We start from the raw sequence: 20,382 nt of genomic DNA, 5'->3' as shown, positions 1-20,382 counted from the left end.
TTGAACGGTAGAGTAAACTTGAAGGGCCGAATGGCTTATTCCTGTTCCTATTTTCTGTTTCTCCTGTTGCCAATTTTTCGGGTCGGACTCACTTTCAAAACCATAGGGCTGGATTTCATCCCTCTCCACCAGTAGGTTTGAAAGTGAAAGACTTGTAAACAAACAACACTAATCCTTCTCACCACAACCTAACCACTCACCCAACTTGCAGAATTTTTGTGGGAATCTTTGGAGGCATTTGGCAGCAGGCCAACCTTTTTGGACATTATAAGGCCCTTTAAGTTTCCAAAGAATGGCCACTTAAGGGCTTCATCCAGCTGGCATCACTGTTTTACACATAGGCGAGGCTGGTGTCAGGTCTCATCCATCTGAGGCTCCTCAAGATAAAACTGTCCGCCCGTCCACCCATCCATGTCCATCCCACCACCCAACAGCCTCTCAAACCTGAACCCCACATTCTCTTAATCTCCTTCTAGACGCTTATCACCTTGACCCTGGTGAAATCTCCCTGACTAACGTTTGTGTGTGGTTCCAATAACAATCTCAATTTGGGACTACCTGTGGTCTCAGCAGTGGCAGTAACTACCTGGTGCTGTTGGAACTACAGAGCTGTTGGCCATCCTGGCTGTGAAGGGTGGATATACCGCCTCCAGCCTATTTTCAGCAAATTAGCCATTAAGTGAGAGCAGAGCAGCAGCTCGTCACCTGGGCATGCACCGTGCTGTCATTTAGCCAATGGGCAGGAATCCATAGTACCCTGTCAAGTCCAATGGTCCTTGTGTTTAATGAGCAGGAAATCAGCTTTAAGGATCATTTTCTTAAACTGATTGACTACTGTGCAAAGACTGATATGATCTCTTGGTGTTTGTCATCTACAAAATGCCAATTAAGCTTCCTTCTGTATGACAGCTAGCAACTACATTGAAATAAAGAGCAAGAGTAGGCCAATTGGCCTTTGGCGCCTGCTGTTAGCCATTGACTTGCGTAATGGCTAATCCTCTACCTCGGTGCCATATTCCCATACTCCTTGATATTTTTAAAACCCCAATTTATCTGTCTCTTCCTTGAATATTTTCAGTGACTTGGCCTCCACAGCCATCTGTGGTCTAGAATTTCACAGGTTCACCACCCTTTGAAGAAATGTTTCCTCATTTCAGTCCTAAATGGTCCACCATGTATCCTGAGACTGGTCCCCCTGGCTCGAGACTCCCCAACCAGGGACAATATCCTTTCTATATCCTGCATCTAGTCTGCCCAGCCCTGTTAAAAATTTTAACATTTCGTAGGCCATTTGACCCAATAAGTGCACACTGCCCTGGAGAAAATTGATGCACAGAGAGACCTGGGTGTTCAGGTCCATTGTACCCTGAAAGTGGCAACGCAGGTTGATAGAGTGGTCAAGAAGGCATACGGTATGCTTTCATTCATCGGACGGGGTATTGATTACAAGAGTTGGCAGGTCATGTTACAGTTGTATAGGACTTTGGTTCGACCACATTTGGAATACTGCGTACAGTTCTGGTCGCCACTGTACCAAAAGGATGTGGATGCTTTGGAGAGGGTGTAGAGGAGGTTCACCAGGATGTTGCCTGGTATGGAGGGCGCTAGCTATGAAGAGAGGTTGAGTAGATTAGGATTATTTACATTAGAAAGATGGAAGTTGAGGATGGACCTGATTGACGTCTACAAAGTCATGAGAGGTATAGACAGGGTGGATAGCAAGAAGCTTTTTCCCAGAGTGGGGGACCCAGTTACTAGGGGTCATGATTTCATGGTGAGAGGGGAAAAGTTTAAGGGAGATATGCATGGAAAGTTCTTTACGCAGAGGGTGGTGGGTGCCTGGAACGTGTTGCCAGCGGAGGTAGTAGAGGCAGGCACGATAGCGTCATTTAAGATGTATCTCGACAGGTATGTGAATGGGTAGGGAGCAGAGGGATACAGATCCTTGGAAAATAGGGGATAGGTTTAGATAGAGGATCTGGATTGGCGCAGGCTTGGAGGGCTGAAGGGCCTGTTCCTGTGCTGTAATTTTCTTTGTTCTTTGACACTGTGAAGAGCATCCCACCCTTCCCCCTTTTCCCCCGGCTAACCCACTTAACCTACACATCCCTGGATTGTGGGAGGAAACCCCCACAGACATGGGGAGAATATGCAAATGGCACACAGTTGGCTGAGGCTGGAATTGAACCCAGGTCCCTGGCACTGTGAGGCAGCAGTGCTAACCACTGAGCCACCGTGCCACCCAATTAGATCCTGTCTCATTCTTCTTTACTCTAGTGAATACAGGTCCAATGGAACCAATCTCTCCTCATAGGAGAGTTCTGCTTTCCCTGATATCAGCCTAATGAATGTTTGCTCTACTCTCTTAGCAGTAAGCATATCCTTTTTTTTGGTAGGCAGACCAAAACTACACACAGTACTCCGGTTGTAGTCTCACCAATGCCCTGTATAAGTGCAGTAGACACCCCTACTTATGAAATCCCCTTGCAATGAAGGTCAATGTACCGTTTGCCTTCCTAATTGCTTGCTGCACCTGACTGTCCACTTTCATTGACTGGTGTACAAGGACATCAGATCCCTTTGTACATCCACATTTCCCAGTATATCATCAATTAATAATACTCTTCCTTTCTGTGTTTCACATCAAATTGTACAACTTCACATTTAGCCACGTTGTACTGATCAGTCATATGTTTGGCCACTCAGTTTGTCTGAATCATCTTGAAACTTCCTTGCCACCTCCACAGCGCTCATTCCTGCACAGTTTTGTGTTGGCTTTGCGTGGTACCCTACTATTCACTCCCTGCCACTTGGAAAACGACTCATTTATTCCCACTTCCTGTTTACTGGCTGTCAACCAATTCTCGATCCATTCTAACATACTAACCTCTATCCCATGTGCTTTAACTTTGCCTACAAACCTTATACATGGGACCTTCAGTAAATCCAAATACACCATACCCACTGGTTCTCCCTTCTCTACTTGTGGTCTTTTGAAAAATTTCAGTCACAGTACCATAATATTTCATATTTAATATTACCATTGCATAGTGGCATTTTGTTGAAATGTTCTCCATGCAGGATTACTTCCTAGGACAATTATGCATGTTACTGTGAGGTGTCCAGAATTGGCTAGTATTTCATGTTAACTTTTTTTGTTTCTTTTTAGGGTTACAGCAAGCATATTCCTAAAGCTGAGGTGATTGTCAGATTTGCATTTCAGACTTCCATTACAGTGTTGTCTATTGCATGCCCCTGTTCCTTGGGATTGGCTACCCCTACAGCTGTGATGGTGGGTACAGGTGTTGGTGCTCAAAATGGCATTCTGATCAAGGGAGGTGAACCACTTGAGTTGGCACACAAGGTTAGTGGCGATGAAGAGGTTTAATAAGGAAAGCTGTACCATAACAAGTAACATTTTTATCAACAGGATCAGATCAGATTGGTTACACTAGATTAGAATATTGCCAAACAGCCAATCCAAAGATTAATTGTATTGAAGGGGGGAGATGTGCTGGGCAGTAGAGAATGAAAAACAGAGTGAGATTAATTGGACAGCTGTTTCAGAGTCCACACAACCTCTTCTCTTAACACTGTATGATTCTACATATTTTTTGTTAAATTTTCTTTCTCTAGCAAAGTAAAGGCAATTTTATTTTCCTACAAGTAAATGGATAGGGTAGCCCTTTTCCAATGATCTATTCATAATGTATCGATTTAGGCAAATTTTTCAGATATTGGAGGCAATAAAACCAAGACAACTTTGCTTTCCCTTCTCCTGCATGTTTGCTTTGCAGCAAATTACACTGGAATGTGATCAATAAAACTGTGATTTTTCTTTTTGGTAGCACTGAGGTTTTCCTTAACACCAACCCCTTAACCTTCATAGCATACAAACCCAACAGTGTTATTTTAGTAATTAACCAGAAGTTTATTTTATACAATATTTTAGCCCAAAATAAAAATATGTATAAATGTGTTTTTTTTTAGCATTTCTGAGTTTAGGGTGGCAAGGTGGCTCAGTGGTTAGCACTGCTGCCTCACAGTGCCAGGGACCTGGGTTCAACTCCACCCTCGGGCGACTGTGTGGAGTTTGAACATGCTCCCCATGTCTGTGTGGAGTTTGAACATGCTTCCCATGTTTGTGTGGGTCTGCTCTGAATGTTCCGGTTTCCTCTCAGTTCAAAACGTGCAGGTTAGGTGGATTGGCCGTGCTAAATTGCCTGTAATGTCCAGGGGTGTGTAAATTAGGTGGATTAGACATAGGAAATGCAGGATTACAGAGAAAGGGTGGGGGAATGGGTTTGGGTGGGATGCTCTTCGGAGGAGCGTTGTGGATTTGTTGGGCCAAATGGCCTGTTTCCACGCTATAGGGATTCTATGACTCACATTTTGGTGTTTTCAGTAACCATAAGAGCAATTGATTCAGCATTTATGCTTGATTTAATTGGACTATTTGTGTTAGCAAAGTGAAATACATATTTCGGTATCTAATCTGCTAAAGTTAAACTTACCTACACGTTGACGACTGACTGTCTGTCTGTTTGTTTGTTTGTTTGTTTTTACAGAAAGGATGGCAACCTGTATTTGATCACTTTGATTATTTCATTGCAGTGATAAAAGCTTTTGTGTCTGTAGGTAAAAGTTGTTATGTTTGACAAGACTGGAACGATTACACATGGTGTTCCGAAGGTAATGAGAGTTCTAATCTTGGTAGATGTGACTGTGCTGCCATTGAAGAAATTGCTTGCAATTGTTGGCACTGCAGAAGCTAGCAGTGAGCATCCTCTTGGAAATGCTGTGGCCAAATATTGTAAAGAAGTAAGTCATAGATATTTTTTCAGTATTACTTCTGTCAGTTTGTGTCTAGTCTTTACTCAAATCTTTTATATTATGTAATAGTATGCCATAGTCCTGGATTTTTCATTAACAGTAATGATAAAGCTGATGTGAATATTATTATGGAGCAAATTATGATGTGCAGGTACCGGTGTTGGACTTGGGTGGGCAAAGTCAGGATTTACGTGACACCAGGTTATAGCCCAACAGGTTTGTTTGAAATTGCAAGCTTTTGGATTGCTGCTTCTTCACCTGACTTAGAGTAAATCAGGCAGCACCTTCCAGCCTCTAAATGTGTAAAAAAATTATGACTGGTACATTCAAGAGTGAGTTTTTAAGGATGTGGTAAAAGATTATAACTAACTATCAAACAACCTCTCTGCTGCTGAAAGTCTTGTAAGACCAGTATCTCATTGCTTCAGAAATTATTTAGCAGGGAGATTTAAAATATCTAGTGTTTTAGATCATAAATCATAGAATCCCTACAATGTGGAAACAGGCCCTGTGGCCCAACAAGCCCAAGCTGACCCTCAGACATCCCACCCAGACCCATCCCCCTATAACCCGCCTAATCAACACATCCCTCAATGCTATGGGCAATTTAGCGTGGCCAGTTCACCTAGCCTGCACATTTTTGGACTGTGGGAGGAAACCCATGCAGACTCGGGGAGAATGTGCAAAACTCCACACGGAACAGTCACCCAAGGGGGGAATTGAACCCAGATTCCTGGCACTGTGAGGCAGCAGTGCTACCCACTGAGCCACTGTATTGCCCCTACTTTTGCTGTCTGTCTGTTTCATTTCCTCTCTCTCTTAACTCCTTTTGACCTTGTCCAATCTTTTATCTCACATTTTATGCATGACTTCTAATTAATTTGTACTTGGCTTGGAGTCTGCACATGCCGGGGAGGATTCTTCATTCAAAGTGGTTAAAGTATTATATTATTTCTTGTTCTACTGTCAAGGGCCTTGTGCCTTACAGAAGTTGCTGCATTGACTTAAATACTACATTAGAGCAACACTTTCCCCGAAAGCGCGCTCAAACTTTCTGGACAGCCATCAATGATAGAAAATATTTTGTATTCACTGCAGAATTTGAGCCAAAATGTTCAATTGTATTGTTGACAGTACTTCCTTGGCAATGCAGTGCTGTACCACTTACACCAAAATTCTTATTTTTTTTAAATCCTTAAAACTTTGCCAATTAATAATAATTTGTACCAAGTCCATCATTGACCGTTTTTAAAGTATTTATGTGGTTTCGTAAGAACTGTGTTGTGAAAATAAATGTTACTGATCTGAGTGTTGTGTAATGTAATATACTTATAGCACTGTGTTTTCTTTAAAATAAACTAAAGTAATCCCAACCTTTCCTCTTGACAAATGATGACCACTATTGAGCAGTCTCTCTAGTACCCCATTCCTTATCTTCAACGTGAAGAGTAAGGAATTTTATTTTTTATGTTTGTTTAAAATAACATTAATATTCATTCCTGGTATATTTCTAATGAATTTTTGCTGTCCCCTTAAATGGTACGAATATCTTCCTACAAGGAATTGCATGGAATACCTTAGCTTTGGCTGATTATCTTGTCCAGGAAGTGCATAATTTCTTTGTTACATTCAACGACCCATATTAACCGCAGAATTTTATATACATTTGTATAGATCAGTCTACTTGTACTGCTCTTCATTCCTCTGTTTCTCGCTTTTCTTTCATGCTGTTACTGTTCCTCATATTTAGGGCAGAGTTTCATTTCATTTATCACAGTTTACTGGTATAAAACCTGTCTCTTCAAGTATACATATCTTCAGTTACCTAACTCATCTGCTATTCTGTTTCTTCTAATGAAAATCTTTGGGATTTTTCCAACTAAAATGTGTATTATAAATGTTATTTATAGTAGTTGAAGAAAGTTTAAGTGTTTGATATAATGTTGAGAAATATCTAAAGTTTTTCTGTTTGTTCCAGGAACTTGGCATAGATGTTCTGGGCTACTGTACTGATTTTCAGTCTGTGCCAGGTTGTGGCATCAGCTGCAAAGTTACTAATATTGAAGCAATTGTGCTGAAAAGTGAACGCAGTCTGAATAAATGTGAAGATAGCACACACTTATTGAAGATTAGTGATTCGCATGATGTTAATACAGTGCGATCACAAACCACTTCAGAAGGTAATCACAGCTTCTTTCAGAATTTTATTAAAAACTAAAAGAACTGCGGATGCTGTAAATCAGGAACAAAAACAAAGTTGCTGGAAAAGCTCAGCAGGTCTGGCAGCATCTGTGGAGGAGAAAACAGAGTTAATGTTTCGGGTCCGGTGACCCTTCCTCTGAACTGATGATGGCTGGGAAAACATCAGTTTATATGCAGAAAATAGGGAGGTGGGTGGGGTAGGGAGTAAACGATAGGATAGAGCCCAAAGAGAGAGAAAGACAGTTGGACAGACAAAGGAGTTGCTAACAATCAGGCTGGGAGGGTGAGTAGTTGTTAATGGGGACTGTTAGTGACGAACAACAGGGGGTGTGTAGTGGCAGGCTATGTTGTAACAATGCCTGGAGTATGGGGTGGGGGGCTGGGACATGGGAGAGTTTAGGCCCTAAAATTATTGAACTACATTGCGCCACAGCGCAAGCTGGAGGAACAACACCTCATTTTCCGTGTGGGGACCCTACAGCCCTCCAGACTCAATATTGAGTTCAATAATTTTAGGGCCTAAACTCTCCCATGTCGCAGCTGCCCACCCCACACACCAGGCCTTGTTACCACACAGCCTGCCACTACGTACCCCCTGTTGTTAGTCACTAACAGTCCCCATTAACAACTACTCACCCTTCCAGCCTGATCGTTAGCAACTCCTTTGTCTGTCCACACAGTCTTTCTCTCTCTTTGGGCTCTATCCTATCGTTTACTCCCTACACCCCCCACCTCCCTATTTTCTACATATAAACTGACGTTTTCCCAGCCACCATCAGTTCTGAAGAAGAGTCACCGGACCCAAAACATTAACTCTGTTTGCTCCTCCACAGATGCTGCCAGACCTGCTGAGCTTTTCCAGCAACTTTATTTTTGTTCAGAATTTTATTGTTTATTTGAATGAATCAATTTGCAAACGGTTGATTATGTGACTAATGACTTTATTCCATCGTAGTGAGAATTTTTTCCAAATATGTTGAATTTTGATAATCTTTATCAATGAAAATATTCAGAAAAATAACAATATTCTTGTCATTCTTTATTGAACAGCAAGCCATCAAATGGTGTATCACATGAAGTAACTCACAGGTATTAAAATGCACAGATTTGCTGACATTTCTCTCAAATTGTCTACAAGATACTTGCAGAGAGAAATAAAAATGCAACATTACAAGTCTTCTCTGTATTGATGACTTTATCAGCCTTTGTAATATTAATATCACCTAGTCACACTTGAAATAGTTGATTTTGGAACAATTATAGTTTTTTTTTTGTTCATTCATGGGATATGGGCGTATCTAGTTGGGATAGCATTTATTGCACTGCCCTCGTTCCCTCGAAGATCGTGACCAGCTTTCTTGAAATGCTGCAGTCCATTTTGCTATAGGCAGACCCACAGTGACATTAGGGAGGGAGTTCCAGGATTTTAACAGAGCAACACTAGAGGAACGGTAATGTATTTCTAAATCAGAATGGTGAGTGGCTTGGAAGTGATAATGCAGGTGATGGTATTTCCATCTGTCTTCTTCCATTCTCCATAACATAGGCACAGGAGTAGGCCATTCAACACTTCAAGCCTGTTCCTGTTGATAGTAATGGTTGAGTTTGGAAGGAACTATTTAAGGGTTCTTGGTGAATTTTAGCATTAAATGGTAATAGTTGCTACTGAGCATCACTGGTGTGGGGATTGAAGTTTTTCCAAATGCGGAAAGGTTTTGGATATCTGAAGCACAAAAGGACATAGGAGTTCTAATTCAGGATTCTCTTAAGATTATTTGCAGGTTAAGTTGGAAGTCAGGAAAGTCAATGCTGTGTTAGCATTCATTTCAAGGGGGCTAGAATACAAGGGCAGGCATGTACTGTTGAGGCTGTATAAGGTTTTGGTCAGACCTAATTTGGAATATTGTGGGCAGTTTTGGGCCCCGTATCTAAGGAAGGAAGTGCTGGCCTTAGAAAGGTCCAGAAGAGGCTCACAGGAATAATCCTGGGAATGAAGGGGTTGTCGTTTGAGGTGCACTTGAGCACTCTGGGTCTGTACTCCATGGAGTTTAGAAGAATGAAGAGGGATCTTATTGAAACTTACAGAATACGGAGGGTGTGAATAGAGTAAATATGGAGAGGATATTTCCATGAGTAGGAGAGACTGGGACCTGAGGAAACCATCTGAGTGAAGAGGCAACCCTTTGGAACAGAGATGAGGAGGAATTTCTTCAGCCAGGAAGTGGTGAATCTGTGGAACTCATTGCCACGGAAAGCTGTGGAGACCAAGTCATTGAGTATCTTTAAGACCGAGATAGATAGGTTCTTGATTCGTAAGGGGATCAAGGGTTACAGTGTGAAGGTAGGAGAATGGGGTTGAGAAACATACCAGCTATGATAAAATGGCGGAGCAATCTTGATGAGTTGAATGGCCTAATTCTGCTCCTATATCTTATGGTCTTATGATATCGTGCCAGTTAAGCAGGTAGCTTTGTCCTGGATAGTGACCAGATTCCTGAGTGGTGTTGGAGCTGCAATCATCCGGTCAGGTGGGTAAGTTACATGCTGCACGATTCCAGTCTCTCATCTACTCCTTTTATACACAGCTATTCCAGATCAATTTCTGGTCTGTGGCTCCAGGACCAATGGTTGACAGTGGGGGAATTTAGTGATGGTTAAATGCCAATCAATGTCAAGGGGCAATGGTTAGATTCCATCTTTTACATAGAGACCTAGACTTGCACAGCATGGAAGCAGACTCTTTGGTCCAACTTGTCCATGTTGACCAGATATCCTAAATTAATCTAGCCCCATTTGTCAGCATTTGGCCCATTTCCCCCTCAACCTTTCCTACTCTTATACCCATCCAGATATCCATTAAATGTTGTAATTGTACCAGCCTGCACCACTTCCCCTGATAGCTCATTCCATACACACACCACCCTCTGCATGAAACAGTTGCCCCTTAGGTCCCTTTTAAATCTTTCACCTCTCACCTTAAACCTATGACCTCTAGTTTTAGACTCCCCTACCCTGGAGAAAAGATGCTGACAATTCACCCTAACCATGTCCCTCATGATTTTATAAACTTCTACAAGGTCACCCCTCAGCATCCGATGCTTTAGAGAAAATAGCCCCAGCCTACTCAGCCTCTTCTATAGCTCAAACCCTCCAAACCTGGCAACGTCCTTTCAAAGTCTTTTCTGATCCCTTTCAAGTTTAACAACATATTTCCCGAAGCAGGGAGACTAGAATTGCATGCAGCATTCCAAAAGTGACCTAACCAAAGTCTTGTACAGCCACACCATGATTGGAGATTGCTTGGCAATTGTTTGGAGCAAATATTACTTGCACTTGTCAGTCCAACCTGGATTTTATCCAGGTCTTGCTGCATTTCAGTATGAGCTGCTTTAGCACCTGAGGTTCATGGATGGTGATGAACATTGTGCAGTCAGGAACTAATATCTCCACATCTGACTTTATGATGAGAAAGTCATCGATGTAAAGGTGAAGGTGGTTGGGCCTAGGACACTACCCTCAAGAACTCCTGCAGAGATTTCCTAGAGGTGAGATGACCGACCACCAACAACCACAGTTATCTGCCTTTATGCCAGGTATGGCTCCAGCCGGTGGACGGTTTTTTCTCCAATTCCCATTGACTCAGATTTTGCTAAAGCTCCTTGATGTCACACTCGGTCAAATGCGATCTTGATATCAAGAGTAATAATTCTTGCCTCACCTAAATTGTTTAAAGACTTGTACATTAATTAACAGCATTTTTTAAACTATTTTTAGGTGCAGTCGCTTCTCAGGCCTATTCGGTGTTAATTGGAAACCGAGAGTGGATGACACGCAATGGTTTACATGTTGGCCGTGAGGTTGATGAGGCCATGACCAGTCACGAAATGAAAGGTCAAACAGCAGTGTTGGTGGCCATTGACGGTAAGATCCATGTAATAAAAGTTTCTCAATTGACTTTTCATCATGCATATAGATGTTACTGATCAATATTGCAAATACTGGTAATAATCTCTCAGAATAAACGACAACTGCAAAAGTAGAGAAATAGGAAAAAATAACAAAGCTATAATAAAGCAGCTATATGCATGCTAACTAGCAGATACAGCTGCTGCAGGCTCAGCTGAATGATTCAAAAATGCAGATCAGATCTAAACTCTGCAATTTTGCGACATCCAGTCATGAATGGTGGTGGAGAATCACTCGGCTCACTGAGGGTGGAGACTCCACTAATAGTCTCATTCTTAATGATGAGGGAGTCCAACCCATTGGTGCAAAAAATAATGCTGAAGCTTTTGTAATAATTTTCAGCCGGAAGTCCCAGGTGGCTGATCCATCTCCATCTGCTCCAGAGGTTCCCAACACCAGAAATGCCAGTCTTCAATCAATTCAGTTCACTTCAAGTGATATCAAGGCATTTTTGAACATATTTGATACCCCAAGGCTATGAGTACTGACAACTTTCTGGCAATAGTGCTGAAGGCTTGTCCTCCAGAGCTTGCCATGCGACTGGCCAAACTACCAGTACAGCTGCAACACTGGCATCTACCCAGCAATGTAGAAAATTTCACACATTTGTACAAGACATACTTGTACACAAAAAGCAGGACAATCCAACTTGATTGATTATTACCCCATCATTCCCTATCAATCATCAGCAAAGTGACTGAATGGGTCATCAGGAGTGTTACCTGCTCACTGGCATTCAGTTTGGGCTCATTCAGAGCCACTCGTTATGACCTTAGTTCTTATAAACTCAGAGGTCTGAATTTTGCAAGGTGAGGTGAGACTGTGACTGCCTTTGACAACAAGGCTACATTTGACCAAATGTAGCATCAAGGAATACTAGCGGAACTAAACTTACTCCCTCCCTGGTTCCCAGTATCTCAGTTGTTTGGGGCCATAGCTAGCACAATGGAATTGTGGTCAGTGGATATCAGCATTTATGTTTCAGTGCAGGAGTTCATCAGAATAGTGTTCCAGGTCCAGCCATCTTCAGTGCTTCATCAGTGACCTTCCTTCCATCATAAGCGGGAATGTTCACTGATGATCAGAGAGTATTCAGCGTCATTTGTGACTCAGATGCTGAAGCACTCCGTGCCCAAATGCAGCAACTCCTCGACAATCCAGGCTTTGACTGGCAAGTAGCAAGTAACATTTGTGCTACATAGATATCCGGCTTGACTGGTACCACATCCATAAAACTTACACCATCACTGGTGCACAGTAGCATCAGTGTGCGCCATTTACAAGATGTACTGCAGAAATTTTCCAAGCCTCCTTAGATAGCACCATCCAAACCCATGACCACCACCATCTAGAAGACCAAGGTAACAGATACATGGGAACACAACCATATTCCAGTTTCTGTCAACTCATTGACCATCTTTGTATCACTGGATCAAAATCTTGGAACTCCGTCTCTAAGAGGACTGTGAATGCACATTCATCAAATGGACTGCTGTGGTTTAAGAAGGCAGTTAACCATCACCATCCCAACACCATCTGGGAATGGCCAATAAATGCTAGTCAGCCAGCAAAACCCATGTCCCCTCAATGTATGAATAAAAAAGATGCTAGGTATTAGTCATTTTGATTCAGTACACATGTTACCAAGAAATGACAAGATGCTGGTTGCAGCAAAACTAAGGACCTCAACAACATGCCAGGCGTTGTGCTAGATACATTTAAATTTTTCTCAAGCTGTTCTAATATATTTTTGACACCATGGAGGTGGATGCATAGTGGTATTATAGCTAGACTTGCAATCCACAAGTTCAAACTGATATGCTAAGGACATAAGTTAGAATGCTACCATGGTAGATGGTGAAATTTGAATTCATTAAAAAATGCCAGTAATGAAAAGCTACTTTAATGGTAACCCATGTAACAGTTCAGTTAAAAGACATCTGGCTCATCAATGTCCTTTAGGGAACAAACAAAAAAAAACTTGCATCTACATGATAAAATGGAAAGTTTCCGTGATATTTTCGATTCACAAATAGCAGGACAAGTATAAATTAGCCAATTACCATCCTGTCAGTTTACTCTTACTCATCAATATTGTGAGAAAAGAGACCACTGGCATTTGAAACAAGCAGCACATGCTCAGTAATAATCTGCTAACCACTAAGAACAAAGAACAAAAAGTTTGGATTCTGCAATTTATGTGGAAGATAGTGGCGGTGTGATAATACTGGATCAGCAATCCATGCTAATTTTCAGAGGTTGGGGTTCCAGATTCAATTCACCCTGTGGTGGCTGGTGGGAATTATATTTTCGTAGAATTTTTCAAAATCTGGATACTCCAAAATAGTGGCTATGACACTGTCGTAGATTGTCATTTTAAAAAAAAAAAAGCACCCAGCTGATTCATTAATATCCATAGAGAAGGAAATCTGCCATCCTTATCTGGCCTGGCCTACGTGTAAAACCTGAGTCGCAGCAGTATGGTTGTGTTGATTGGCATTCAAAAGAGTTCAATTCTTGAGGTGCATTAAGAGTGATTGCCCTTAACATCAGTGCAACATTTGACTGATTGCAGTGTTAAGAATCCTTTGTAAAATTACAAGTAATTAGGAATCATGGGGAAACTCCCCACTGTCTGTGTAATACTTAACAGGAAAGGAAGCCGATATTATTGGAGGCCAATTTTCACTCAAGGATGTCCCTGCAAGAATTGCATAGATTAGTCCTATGCTGGACCAACTTCAGTTGCTTATAAGTCAGGAGTTTTGCAGTCTTCAGTTCCATTCACAACTCCTCAGAAAATGAAGCTGGCAGCACTCACATGCAGGAAGACTTAGACAACCATCAGACTTGGCTAGATGAGTGGCAGGTAGCTTTTGCACCACAGAAGTGACTCTCAATGGCATCGCCATCTCTGAGAAGGGACTATCTAACCTACCTCCTCATAACATTCAGCAGTACTCCCATTGTTGAACTCTCTCTACCAACAATATCCTGAGAATTCCCATTAACAACACACTCAACTGGGTCACTCCCATAAATGGCACATGTCAGAAGAAGGAATTATGCAGTGGAGAAAGCATTTCCTGGCTCCCCAAAAGTTTTCTACCGTCAGAAAGTTACAAGTCAGAAGTGTGATGGAATATCCCTGCTTGAATGGAAAACTGCAACTCCAACAATCTCTAGGAAATCAACACCAATCAAGTTACAGTTGCCTACTCAATTGACACCTTATCTTGCAACTTCACTGGTACGTAATGGCATCATCTACAAGATATACTGCCGCATGTGAAGATTTGTTTGAAAGCACCTTGCTAACCTCCAACCTCTAGTACCTAAAGAAACACGCTTAACAGGCATGTGGAATCGTCACCATCTGTAGGGTTGGTCCCATGTAAGTCAAGCTCTTGGAAATATATCACTATTCTATTACTGTCACTGGGTCACAATGCTGGTACTTCTTCCCTTAAAGCAGTGGGAGTACCTGCTGCATATAGTCTGCAGCAATTCAGAAAGACACCTTACTAACACCTTCTTGAGAGAAATAGGGATGGGCAGTAAATTTTGACTTTGCCAGCGATGTCCACTTACCATAAACCAATAGAAGAAACTTACTTGCAGACAATCTTGTGTAATAAAACATAATGTTTTTATGAACAACATTTTCATAATGTTTTTGTGTGATATGAATTGTTATTTCCTATTGAATTATGTAAAAATAAATTGTAAGGATAAGATTGCATTGATACTTTTCAGCTCAATTTGTCCTAAACTGAATTAACCAGTGTAGTGGTTTAAATAAGTTTCAAGTACAATATATGTCCAGCACAAGTCACGCAATATTTTGCGTTGGTTTGCAATGCATGCCATTGGAAGCCAACTCCAGCCTTAAATCTGGCCATGCCTCTAATTGAATTAATCACTGTTGCAAGGTTTCACTAATTGCACCCATTTGCTGGCTTCAAGAAGGTCCTCAAGATTAAACGTTTTTTAGGCAGAAGAACTGTAGTTGAAAGTTTTAGCGGCAAAAGAATATATTTCCTTGCAAAATAATTCCATTAATTTTGGTGTGACTTCCTCGGCTATCTTTAAAGATAGGGTGTATTTTTCTATTTTTAGGAGCATAAAGATAAATTAGACACTGATCATTGTACTTTCAATGTTTTTTATCTTGTGATGTTTTGAGTCATTTTTGTTATGCCTGCTTCACTCTTTCTTTGTTGAAAGTAAAGCTGTAGGTGCTGAAACTGGAGAGTTGACATGAATAGGAATTTACAGCGCTAGTAAAAAGAGAAGTCCGGTTAGTGTTTGGGTCAAGATAAGTGAGTTATTCAATAAGACTGAATAGAATAAAAGACAGCCAGTAAAACAGCAGGCACCAGGAAAGTCCTAGGATTGCTCATCCTGTTGCATGAAATAGTTATTGGGTGGTTGCTTAAAATAAGAATAATTTAACAGAGCTGAAAATTGCTGAAAGCTAAGCAAAGAAAGAAGATAATGTACTGAAAATATTAAATGGAAACTGCTAGAACTTTGTGACTTTGGACAGGGGGGGATTAGGTAACTAAATGGTAATACTCCAATAAATTTGTATGAAGTAAATATATACAGGGTGCCCAAAATTGCTATGAGGAAATGTAATGCAATGATATTGATTAACATTGAAAAGTATACTGATCAGTGCTAAGTGTCTGAGCACAAAAGCAAGAGTTGTAAATATCGTGTGCAGATTTCATTTAAAAAGATTGCCATGGTATTTCCTAAGATTGAGTGAATGATATATTTTATTTTTCAAAGGTACACTGTGTGGAATGATAGCAATTGCAGATACAGTCAAACCTGAAGCTGCACTCGCCGTGTACACCCTGAAAAATATGGGAGTGGATGTGGTGCTATTAACAGGTGACAACCGCAAAACAGCAACAGCCATTGCCAGCCAGGTAGATTTTAATAAAGTTTGATTGATCCCTGTGAGGATACTCACTGCATTTGATGAAATAATTTCAAAATAGATTTTACATGTGCCTGAGAGAGCAGACAGAGTTAACCTGTCTGAAAATTAGACCTCAGTAATGCACTAGACATTTATATTCCAGTCTGTAGAGTGGAACTTGAGCCCACAATATACTGACTCACAGGCAAGAGTGCTGCCATCTGAACCCACAGGGGCAAAGGTTATCCAATCCTCTCAGAAGATCCAGAAGCTGATCACAATTGTTCTTTTGTAAATGGGCTTTTTATTAGAGTAATAATCATAAACCTAGTCCTTTGAAATTATTGTATGACTCTTTTTTTTGATTTCTTAGAATCCAGTCACCTTACTACCTTACTATAGTCCAGGAGTGAACCAATAAATACACTTTATGCACTGCTGCCTCCTCAGAGGTGAAAGATCAGCATTCATATTTTAAGTTCTTCAGCTTTCAAGACTAATACTTTTAAAAGACATTTTCCAGATCCTGGAATTAAGAGATGCTTGACCCATTTACTATTCCTGATTACAGCCGTCAGAAATTAAAAATATCAAAGTATTTTACGGTTAATGCAAATATATGCAACAAATTCTCTAATTGTTTATGCAAATGTTTCCACTTTTTAAGGTTGGCATCAAGAAAGTGTTTGCAGAGGTTCTTCCCTCCCATAAAGTAGCCAAAGTGCAGGAACTTCAGGATCAGGGGAAAACTGTGGCAATGGTAGGAGATGGTGTAAATGATTCTCCAGCCCTGGCGAAAGCTGATGTGGGAATTGCCATAGGAACGGGCACAGATGTGGCTATTGAAGCAGCAGATGTCGTGCTTATTAGGGTGAGTCAATGTTTATGTTCATATCCTATTTATTTAGCTCTTAACTTTAGTACTTAGATTATGTAAATATAGATCAGGATAAAAATTGCTATTTGTTTATATTTTGTGCTATCATGCATTCTTTGTTCTGCCCCCAGAATGATCTGCTAGACGTTGTAGCTTGTATTGATTTGTCGAAACAGACTGTTCGTCGAATTCGGATCAATTTTATTTTTGCTTTCATTTATAACCTTGTAGGAATCCCTATTGCTGCTGGTGAGTCAGTGTGTTTCTCTGCTTTATTTGCTGCAAATGTTACATGGCAATATTTAATCTTGTACTGGTGTTACATGCTTACTGCTATTCTATAACCAAACCACTTTTAAATTATGTAAGTACTGTGCTAATACTATTGAAATTCCCAAACTTGAGGTTAATGCAGCTGCCTTCAGGTTAAAACTTCCAGCAGTCTTTCAGGACCTGTCTCTAGAAAGATGTTTTCCATGCGTCTTCTGGGGAACAGACCTTTTATTGAGCCCAAATAGTATTGCTGGTTGTTGGAGCTGATTGCTAGAAGTATTTTTAAGGGGAAATGAAGGTAAATCACCCATTTGAAAACACCTAGAAATTGCTTAACTAATGTTTTACAATTCCACTGTAGCTTCAACAGGAAGGCAACTATCTCTTGAGTGTTATAAAATTATGGCAAAAACATTAGTCACTTTGTGCACATACTATGCTGATCAAGATGGTGTCATACCACATCAATTGTCCTAAAATATCTTTCTTGCCACATGAATTATGTAACAAAAAAGGGAGACATTGCATTGCTTTTGCAATATGATTGTTAAATTTAGACCTCACAAACAGTAACTATGAAAGATAGTAACATGAGAAAGATATATAAATAATAGATTGATATCTTGCATCAATTAAAATAATTCTGCATAACTTTGTTACAATGTTACAATTGTATGTTTTTCATTTCCTCGTGAGAACAGTGAAGGATTGAGGACAAACAAGTGGCACAGTGGTTAGCAATGCTGTGTCGTGTGGTCAGGGACCTGGGTTGGATTCCAGCCTTACTTAACTATCTGTGTGGAATTAGCATTTTCTCCCACTGTCTGTCTGTGTGGGTGTCTGCCAGGTGCTCCAGTTTCTGCTAAATTGCTCTGTAATGTCCAGGGATATGCAGGTTAGGTGGATTAGCCGTGGTAAATGTGGGGTTATGGGGATAGGGTGGGGGTTTGTGTGAGATGCTTTTCAGAGGGTCATTGCAGAATCGATGGGCCAAATGGTCTGTTTCTGCGCTTTAGGGATTCTAGGATTCTATCTTAGGGGCTTCACCTGCCTCTGCTGGTTTGCCCCCAGTGGCATTTGCCAATTGGGTACACAACATTTAACTGTGTTGAATTAAATGCAGCCTTGTGTTTCTCTCAGTGCTTGATAGTTTGATCATTTGTTTTCTATCCTAGTAATATATTCAACTCCTGAAGTAAGATTATGTGGACTGTAAATTTCTTAGTTCAGCTTCATATTCTTTGTTTTAAGACTGACCTGGCATTTATCATCCAATTTTCTGTCTATTCACCATTCCAATTAATTTTGGAAAATTATAGTCAAAATCTCTGCTAAATCTTGTGCGTATTTCATTCAAGATTCTTAGATTTAAGCTTCAGCTGATTTGTTTAATCGAAATTAGAGTAACTTCTTCTTATGTTTTAAATGTGCTATGTGCTCCCAAATTTCTAGGAGTTTTTTTGCCAGTCGGCCTAGTTTTACAGCCATGGATGGGATCTGCAGCAATGGCTGCTTCATCAGTTTCTGTCGTAGTTTCATCACTAATGCTGAGACTGTAAGTGACTGAGTTTAACATTTTCTCTGTGTCACACTTCTGAACAGTAGGGTCTAATGTTTGATATTTCAGAAACAAGTTGACTATTCAAATTACGAAACATCAATTTGCATTTTTATTATTTGAAAGAGGTGGTACTGGATAATATTCTCAGCAGAACAAATGAAGCTACATCACATAATTCCTTTGATAATAAATACCTGCAAATAGGATTGGCAACTTAGCACAAAAATGGTCCTAATCAAAGCTACAAGTGAAATAGAATCTAGAATGATTACATCACAAAGATATTCAGATCCACTTTGTTATCTCTAATTATGTTTATCTCCGACACATGCTCCATTAGCACATACCAGATTCTGACTACTTGCCGTATGAAAGACCTCCTCATGTCACATTTCACCAATCATTTTAAGTTGGTGTTCTCTGGTTCTGGACCTTTTGCCTCAATGAGAAAGGTTTCTCCCTATCTACTCGATCTAGACCCCTCAAAGCTTTGAACACATCCATCAAATCACTCTTAAGCCTGTCCTATCTAAGGACACTCCAGTTTCTTCATTTTGTTCACACAACTGAAGTTCCTCATCCCTGAACCATTCTCTAAATCTTTCACATTGTTCATGAATTGTTGTGTTCAGAGTTGGACACATTTAGTTCAGTTAAGACCAGGCCAGAACTTTACAGAGCTTCAGCATCGCTTCCTTGCTTCTGTACTCCGTCTCTATTTATAAAGCCTAGTACCCAAATGGCTTTTTAACCAGGTTTTCAATTTGTGGTCCCACCATCAAAGATTTTGCATATACACTCATGTCCAGTTCCAATACCCTTTTACAATCTATCTTTCATTTTCTATTGCATCTGTTCATTCTCTCTGCCAAAATTTACCACATCAAAATTTTCTGTATTAAATTTCATCTCCCACTTGTCTGCCTGTTCCACCCTACACAGTTCACTGTACTTCCAAGTTATCCATCCTCTGTGACTGTAGTGCACTATCTCTCCTTGTCAATTCTTCAGCACCTTTGACATTACTATTCTCCAGCCACAGTTTTGACTCCTGTTTAGATAATTACACAGCTTCCCTTTGTGCTTCTCTTAGCATCTCCAAAATCTTACCAGCATATTTGTTGCTGACTCCTGATGAACAACTGCACTTCCCCCATCTTGTTCTCGCCCTGAGAGTTTTCAGTCACTGCCAAAAACTATGTTCCCCAATTAGCTGCTTTAGCTTTCTTGCTGGAAACTGGCTGAGGCTGAATTGCACTGCTTACCATCTTGGGAATCTTGTTAACTTGAAATGTGCTTCTAACAACATAATGCGCCATTTCTAAGTCATTCTATTTCTACCTTCACAACATATCTGTAGTCTGTATCTCAGCTCATCTCCTGCCCTGCCAAAATCCTCATCCATGTTTTTATTATCTAAGAATATTGCAACATAATTCCAGCTGGTATTTCATATTTTACCTTCCATTAAAAATTAACCAAATTTCTACTACCCAAATCTTAATTTACACAGGTTCTATTCACTCATCACTATATGACTTAGCTTGCCTCCCAATTAAACAATACCTTGATCTTAACATTTGCCTCCTTGTTTCTATGTACCCATTGCTTCATCTTTCCTGATCTCTATAATCTCCTCTAGCCCCACAGCTCTGAGGTTTATACAGTTCTCCAATTCTGATCTCTTGACCATCCCCAATTCTGATCTCTTGTGCATCCCCAATTCTGATCTCTTGT

At 40.5% G+C, this 20,382-nt stretch overlaps 1 protein-coding gene across 1 annotated transcript in view; it reads left to right on the top strand.

Annotated features, from left to right (window-relative positions):
* Positions 1-20,382, top strand: part of LOC109915139 (copper-transporting ATPase 2) — a 120,556-nt gene that overhangs the window by 97,949 nt on the left and 2,225 nt on the right. Inside the window, exons 13-20 of the mRNA XM_048598136.1 lie at positions 3,170-3,364; positions 4,639-4,821; positions 6,812-7,013; positions 10,810-10,956; positions 15,799-15,941; positions 16,602-16,805; positions 16,943-17,060; positions 18,537-18,639. Coding sequence (XP_048454093.1) covers positions 3,170-3,364; positions 4,639-4,821; positions 6,812-7,013; positions 10,810-10,956; positions 15,799-15,941; positions 16,602-16,805; positions 16,943-17,060; positions 18,537-18,639 — 1,295 coding nt within the window. The remainder of the gene's footprint in view (positions 1-3,169; positions 3,365-4,638; positions 4,822-6,811; positions 7,014-10,809; positions 10,957-15,798; positions 15,942-16,601; positions 16,806-16,942; positions 17,061-18,536; positions 18,640-20,382) is intronic.

The sequence above is a fragment of the Rhincodon typus genome, chromosome 6, assembly GCF_021869965.1.
Source record: "Rhincodon typus isolate 14 chromosome 6, sRhiTyp1.1, whole genome shotgun sequence".
NCBI classification, from domain to species: domain Eukaryota; kingdom Metazoa; phylum Chordata; class Chondrichthyes; order Orectolobiformes; family Rhincodontidae; genus Rhincodon; species Rhincodon typus.
Note: the sequence above shows the minus strand (reverse complement) of the source record. Positions and strands in the feature narration are given on the sequence as shown.